This window comes from Salvelinus namaycush, chromosome 20 (genome assembly GCF_016432855.1).
Source record: "Salvelinus namaycush isolate Seneca chromosome 20, SaNama_1.0, whole genome shotgun sequence".
Taxonomy (NCBI): Eukaryota; Metazoa; Chordata; class Actinopteri; order Salmoniformes; family Salmonidae; genus Salvelinus; species Salvelinus namaycush.
Window position 1 is genome coordinate 41,897,497 of NC_052326.1, and position 6,392 is coordinate 41,903,888.

Sequence of the window (6,392 nt, forward strand, 5' to 3'; positions counted from 1 at the left end):
CTTAAGTATACTTTAGCAATTAAATGTACTTTTGATACTTGAGTATATTTAATCCAAATACTTTTATACTTTTTGTAGTATTTTACTGGGTGATTTTCACTTTTAATTGACTAATTTTCTATTAAGGTATCTTTACTTTTACTCAAGTATGACAATTGGGTACTTTTTCCACCAATGTGAAAAACTATTGGGCCTCCAAGTGGTGCAGCGGTCTAAGGCACTGCATCACAGTGCTAGCTGTGCCACTGGTGATCCTGGTTCGAGTACAGGCTCTGTCGCAGCCGTGACCGGGAGACCCATGGGGCGGCACACAATTGGCCCAGCGTCTTTCGGGGTAGGGGAGGGTTTGGCCGGCAGGGATGTTCTTGTCCCATCGGACTCTAGCGACTCCTGTGGCGGGCTGGGCGCAATGCACGCTGACACAATTGCCACGTGTACAGTGTTTCCTCTGACACATTGATGCGGCTGGCTTCTGGGTTAAGCGGGCATTGTGTTTCAGAGGACGCACGGCTCTTGACCTTCGCCTCTCCTGAGTCCATGCGGGAGTTGCAGTGATGAGACAAGACTGTTGGATACCACAAAATTGTGGAGAATAAGGGGTAAAAAATCTATTGATATATTTAAGCAATAAGGCGGTGTGTGGTGTGGTGAAGTGTGGTATATGGCTAAGGGCTGTTCTTAGGCATGGTGTAACTCATATTGGCTGTCAGCGCCCGAACCAGTTTATCATTTCAAATAACATTCTTAGAATGTTCTCTGAACGTTACTAAAGTTTTCTTGTGGTATTTATGGAAAGTTTTCTTAACTTTCTTTGACCGACCGGAAACCGGTGGGAAACATTATGCTGAAGTACTGAAATTCCCACAGAAGAACGTTGTTTGTTAACGTTCTTGGAACAATTTGAGAACATTACTTTAAATAAAACCATGATGAAACCTGTAGGAAACATTATCCTGAAGTACTGAAAATTCGCACCGAAAACATTGTTTCTTGATGTTTTCAATGTCAAACCAGTTGGAGAATGTTCCTAGAACAATACCAACATTTTAATTAAATGTAACCTTTTTTGAACTTTTAGGAAACGTTCTGTTAAAGTAATGAAATACCAAGAAAATAAAAATTTTCTGTCAAGTTCCTTAAATGTGCTCAGAATGTTCCAAAGTCAAGCAATTATCCTGCACCATCCCCAGAAAGTTGTGGGGAGGTTGTATGTAAAATAACTCTAGCACAACCACGCTCTAACCAAGCTGTAAGGAACATATGGTTTTCAGAACGTTATTTGCTAGCTGGGGCGGGTCTAGCGAAGAGAGTGTTGCTTAATATTGCTATATACAGTATATATATATTGAAGTTAAACTCATGTTTCCACATTTTTACAGGATGTAGGCCTATACAGCGTTGCGCCACATGTGATGTCACTAGGCTGATCGTATGAGTTGGTTTCTGCAGCCTAAACTCTTCTGTAAGTCTGAGTCTTCTGTACATTGTTTCCATCGAATGTACAGAAGCTTCTTTGTACATATCTTAGCTGTGTTTCAAACTATTTCTAACTGAAGAGAAACGAACAACCACTAACCTTTTTATGGGAAAGGATAGCAGCTTTGCTGAAACAGACGAGTAGGACGATGTCATGGCTCTGTCCAGCGTGCTGAAACTGTCATGTCCTTGCCTACGTTTGGAGAGGTTGGCCAAACTGCTAATATAATGTGGGCGAAACATTCACCTACGCAAACAAATGGGCAAGAGATAGGCGATTATAACTATGGCCTGTATGTCCGCCAGCCTGTAGCGTAATATCCATGTTGATAGGCCTATAGTCACATGCGTGAAAGGGCAATGAAGTGGATACATGAGTCTACATCGAGTCTAGGCTACAGAGTTGCTTTTTAAAAAATGTTTATGTCTCAAAGTTGGCTATTTTCGTAAATGATATTTTACTTTTGGCGTGAACTTTTTCTTGCATTTATGGGGCGATATACCCGAACATTCATTCGCATCACTCAATATCTCTCACGAATAAGCCTTGTTATTTATGAACGTTTATAGTTATAGATGTAAATGTTATCAAAATGAATCCAAAAGTTATCTAAATGTATTTGAATTATATTTTATTTGCACAAGGAAAGAACCCTAAATTGTTGTATGAGCAGAGCCTCACTCTTCAAAAGAAACAAAACAATTACTTGAATGTTGTCTCAAATCATGTCATAATATTCAACCTTTTATTTCTTGACAAGCTGCTTACACATTTATTGAGAATCCTCGACTAATGCAATGCCTACTCACAATTTGTTATGTCTTTAGCAATATTGCATCCTTCCTGTACACTTGCCGCTGTTTTTTCTATTGTGAATTAAAAAAATTCACTATGAGGAATCGAACAATTAAATAGCACAGCTGTGTTTCAAACCAGCCTATCCTAACGTATTTTCAGACACCCAGGTACCAGTTTATTTCTAATTATATTTCTAAATCTAATCTGCTATAGCCTATCTATGAAACTTTGACATAACACCACTGACGTAGGCTGTAGATTAGTAAATCACAGCCTAATGTTGACACGATGTAGGCGTAGGCTACTACATGATTAATACATTACGCAACAAAGGTAATAGTAATAACACAAATAAATAAAATAACACTTATATCACTTTATAGACCTATTGATTATATTATTCGGCGATTCTTGCAATATTATGTTTATCAAAGTGGCAGCACAGAGGCACGTCCTCAAAAGTGTATGTCATGACCTACTGCTCTTGACTTAAATTACTACTTTAAAATGTTGACACATTGTGCTGTGTGTGTGCGCTTCAGAGCGCGTGTGGTTTTTGCGTAAAGCCAGCCTGTCGCGAAGCGCAGCGCGGATTGGTGGGCTCTGCTCGAGCAGCCTTGCAGACCACCTTGGGGTGCACGAGCTCTGTGCAAGACTCCTGCAATGACCTCTTTTACCAGTGATGAAAGAAGACTTTGGGCGGGGTTTAGGGTCGTGTTGAGCTCCTCATCACACCTGTTTCTACATCCCATGAAGAATAGCTCGAACGTGTTGCTGTGCAAAAAGACATGAAAATGGTCCAAAAGTGGATGCAGACACTTGTTTTACTGTTCTTTTGTCAAGGTAAGTCAGACTTTTTCATATTACTATACTGTAGTACGTTCATTCCCTTCAGAGTAGGATAGTTTCAAAGTCATCGATGGATTTCAACGATGTTGCCAGAATACTTGCTCTCTCACAGACCTAGTTCATAAAAAGTGTTGCTATATAGGCTAGGCCTGCTCTACATAATTTTATATTGTATTTTAATTTCATTTTGAATGGTAACATATTTGTTGGCCTAATCAATTCTGTGTTTTAGGTTTGTCTAGAGTGTATTTTTTTAATGAAATATATTGTTTAGGCTATAGCCTAAACATCATATGTGTCACGTTTCAGTAATTGCATTTTGAATTGGCCTAATAAGACATCTTCAGTAATAAATCATTAATTTATTCATTCGTTGAATCTCTAATTTGTTCTTTCGTACTTCTTTTTAATCACAAACGTTATCAGAAACTCTCCAACTGAGTTCTCTGACAGAGAAAACGGATGGAGAGAGGGTGGAGATCACTTGTGCACCAGTCTCTAAGACTAAGAGCAACATGGTGATTTGGTTTAGAGTGCAAGACAACGCTGGAATGGAGTTTATTGCATCGTTTAGTACCAAGGACGGTATGAAGAAAACAGACTTTAACAATGAGGTCTTCAGCGAGGAGCAGATCAACAAAAACATATTGATACTGAAGGCTTTCAAAAATGCTCGAGATAGTGGCGTCTACAGCTGTGCATCAATCAATGGTAACGCGCTTGTGTTTGGTGAAGTAACTCGACTTGTTGGGCCAGGTGAGTAGACTAGCTAGGCTACATTACATAAATAAATTGTATCAGAATAATACAATTATAGAAATAAATGTTTTTTTAATCAGAGGTTCTTTATAGCCTATTAACAGTCTGAAAGTTATCCATGCTAACACACCTCACTTTTTAGCCCCTACGACAACAACAACAACCACGACGACTACACCAATGACCACAGCCATAGAGCTAACCAGCTCTACAACTGCCAAGTCGTGCAAAGGTAGAATATTTATTGACATCATCATCATCACAGGTATTCTTATCATAATATAAATGTCCTCATATTTTTGATCGAGTTGATTTGGATAATCATAGTATAATTTTTCATTATCCAATGGTGTTTATCATTGTAACACATTTATCCCAAATGTCTTCTGTGTTTGACTTGTGTTTTTGCAGTGGGAAAGGTGGACCCTACTGCATCCTGTGATTTGATCGTTTGGGCCCCATTGGCTGGTGGCTGTGGCTTCCTCTTCCTCCTCCTCATCATCACTGTATGCCACTGCAACCGTGAGTCCTGCATTCACTCACCAATATACCCCCATGTATCCATGAAACACCCACCCACCAAACAAAACAAGAGTATTGAACCAACTGATGTAAATATGCTGCCATCATTTTCCAGTTAGAATGTATGAACATTTTCATATAATTTCCTTATAATTTAAAAAATGTATTATTAATAATATTATATCAATATTATATATTATTTATTTGCTGTTTCTTTTGCTTCAGGGATAAGAACGAAACGATGCCCACATCATTACAAAAGACAGTACGTTTTCCTTCTTTAATATGTCAAACATGAGTCCTGTTATGATGTATGCAGCCTAGAAAATGTGTAGTTGAAAAAAGAGAATGTCCACACTTTTGGGAGTTTTCTCCCCTAAACGGTCCACCTGAGTTTGTAGTTGGAAAGACAAGCTCCTCTTATTTTTCTCTTGTACTCAGGCCGAGAATGGCAGCACCGGGGCAACAACATCCTACAGCCAACAACAGACTTTTCTAACCCTCAACAGGTATATCATGAATAAACTCTCCTCAACCTAAATGTTCCTTTTACATTCTAAATTGAGAGGTGTGTTTTAGTATAGGATAAAGCAGCATGCACAAGCTATGTATGAGCACAAAAATAATATATTGGTTCATTAATTATTTCACATAATAATCTTTTGTGAATATTATTGTTCAGTGATTATAGTAAGGTAATTCAACTTCTCGCTGTAAAAAACAAGAGAACCCAAAGCACACCCTATTGTTTGAGTGACTACATTTAAAAAAAATAACAAATGAACATATTAAAACTTCTACCTGACATTCACAATGTAGTTACTAATGCTTATAACACAGATGATTTATATAACACAGGTGATTTATATAACACAGGTGATTTATATAACACAGGTGATTTATGTAGCTTACTACATGTTTATTGTCTATTCTTCTCACAGACACTGAGAGAGACGCAAGACGGTGCGACGTTGTCTCTACTATCAACCATTCAGTTTGTTCAATTATACATTTTTACTGAGACATTTGCTCCGTAACACCATTGAAATAGTAGAATTCTCGCTCTCTTCATTTAATTAATCAACATAATAGCTTTATGGCAGGTTTGTGAAGATGATTCATGTCGTTACTCAGTCTAATGATGAGATATGTATTGCTTATAGCTTAGTTTAAAATGATGATATGAGATACTTTTCTCCTTATGACTTTCATGGCCTGTAAATGAAAACAAAGACAAAAGCTCTGCAGTGAAACTTCAATAAAACCAGGGTAACATTTTCTAACTCAAATTGTTGGAATTTTTCCTGATACTCGTATTCAGTTTCTTTCTAGACTTCAATGAATGTTTGGAAGAAATGTGCAATATAAAGCACTATTTTTGCAATACTTGAGTGATTGAACCATAGTGTACGTAATTGTGTGTGTTCTTGTTACTGTAGAACCATGTTAGAGTGAACCTCTATCTCCATTACTCTCTATTAGTAACATCTTACAATCTGAATGAAAAGACAGAAATGGTAAAACTACATCGATTAAATGTTTTGTTTACAACACTTGAAATCTATTCAAATTCTACTCAAGTGCCCAAGGCCATTGCACTAAAAAAAAGAATAGCCTACTTAAATTGGAGTTGAACACATGTACCAAAGCTCCGAGAAGGAAGCAGCTTTGTAAAGCTTAGCAAAATTGAAAATCTACTGAGCTGCTTCGTACAAGAAGTGAAAGATTTTCCAAATATTACATGTGAATTTAAAAAATATACAGTATATTATAAAGTTCTTCCCCCTAACTGCAACACAAATATACAGTAAGTTCCCTATACCGCAAGACCCTTTTACACAAATGTATTCTACTACTGTCGTGTCTTGTTTTTGGCATTTTCTTATTGGCATTCATTAATTTATTGGCGAAGTACATTTAGGTTACCTCATGTTAGCTACAGGTTACCCCATGTTAGCTTCTGTTTTCGGTTGTTGAGGGTGGCACA

The 6,392-nt window shown here is 37.5% G+C and overlaps 1 protein-coding gene across 1 annotated transcript; it reads left to right on the forward strand.

The window, feature by feature from the left end:
- The first annotated feature begins 3,040 nt into the window (after nucleotides 1–3,040).
- Nucleotides 3,041–5,685, forward strand: cd8a (CD8a molecule). The gene is made up of 7 exons (XM_039015255.1): nucleotides 3,041–3,118; nucleotides 3,551–3,880; nucleotides 4,026–4,115; nucleotides 4,295–4,405; nucleotides 4,631–4,670; nucleotides 4,847–4,914; nucleotides 5,347–5,685. The coding sequence occupies exons 1-6, from the start codon at nucleotides 3,064–3,066 to the stop codon at nucleotides 4,902–4,904; spliced, it is 684 nt and encodes a 227-aa protein (XP_038871183.1). The 5' UTR covers nucleotides 3,041–3,063; the 3' UTR covers nucleotides 4,905–4,914; nucleotides 5,347–5,685.
- The last annotated feature ends 707 nt before the right edge of the window (nucleotides 5,686–6,392 follow it).

What these genes read in the sequence shown, in the direction of transcription:
- cd8a (XM_039015255.1), top strand. Translation starts at nt 3,064, where the DNA reads ATGAAAATGGTCCAAAAGTGGATGCAGACACTTGTTTTACTGTTCTTT. An exon ending in AACTCGACTTGTTGGGCCAG is followed by an intron (nt 3,881 to 4,025) that starts GTGAGTAGACTA and finishes CTCACTTTTTAG; the next exon opens with CCCCTACGACAACAACAACA. An exon ending in AACTGCCAAGTCGTGCAAAG is followed by an intron (nt 4,116 to 4,294) that starts GTAGAATATTTA and finishes GTGTTTTTGCAG; the next exon opens with TGGGAAAGGTGGACCCTACT.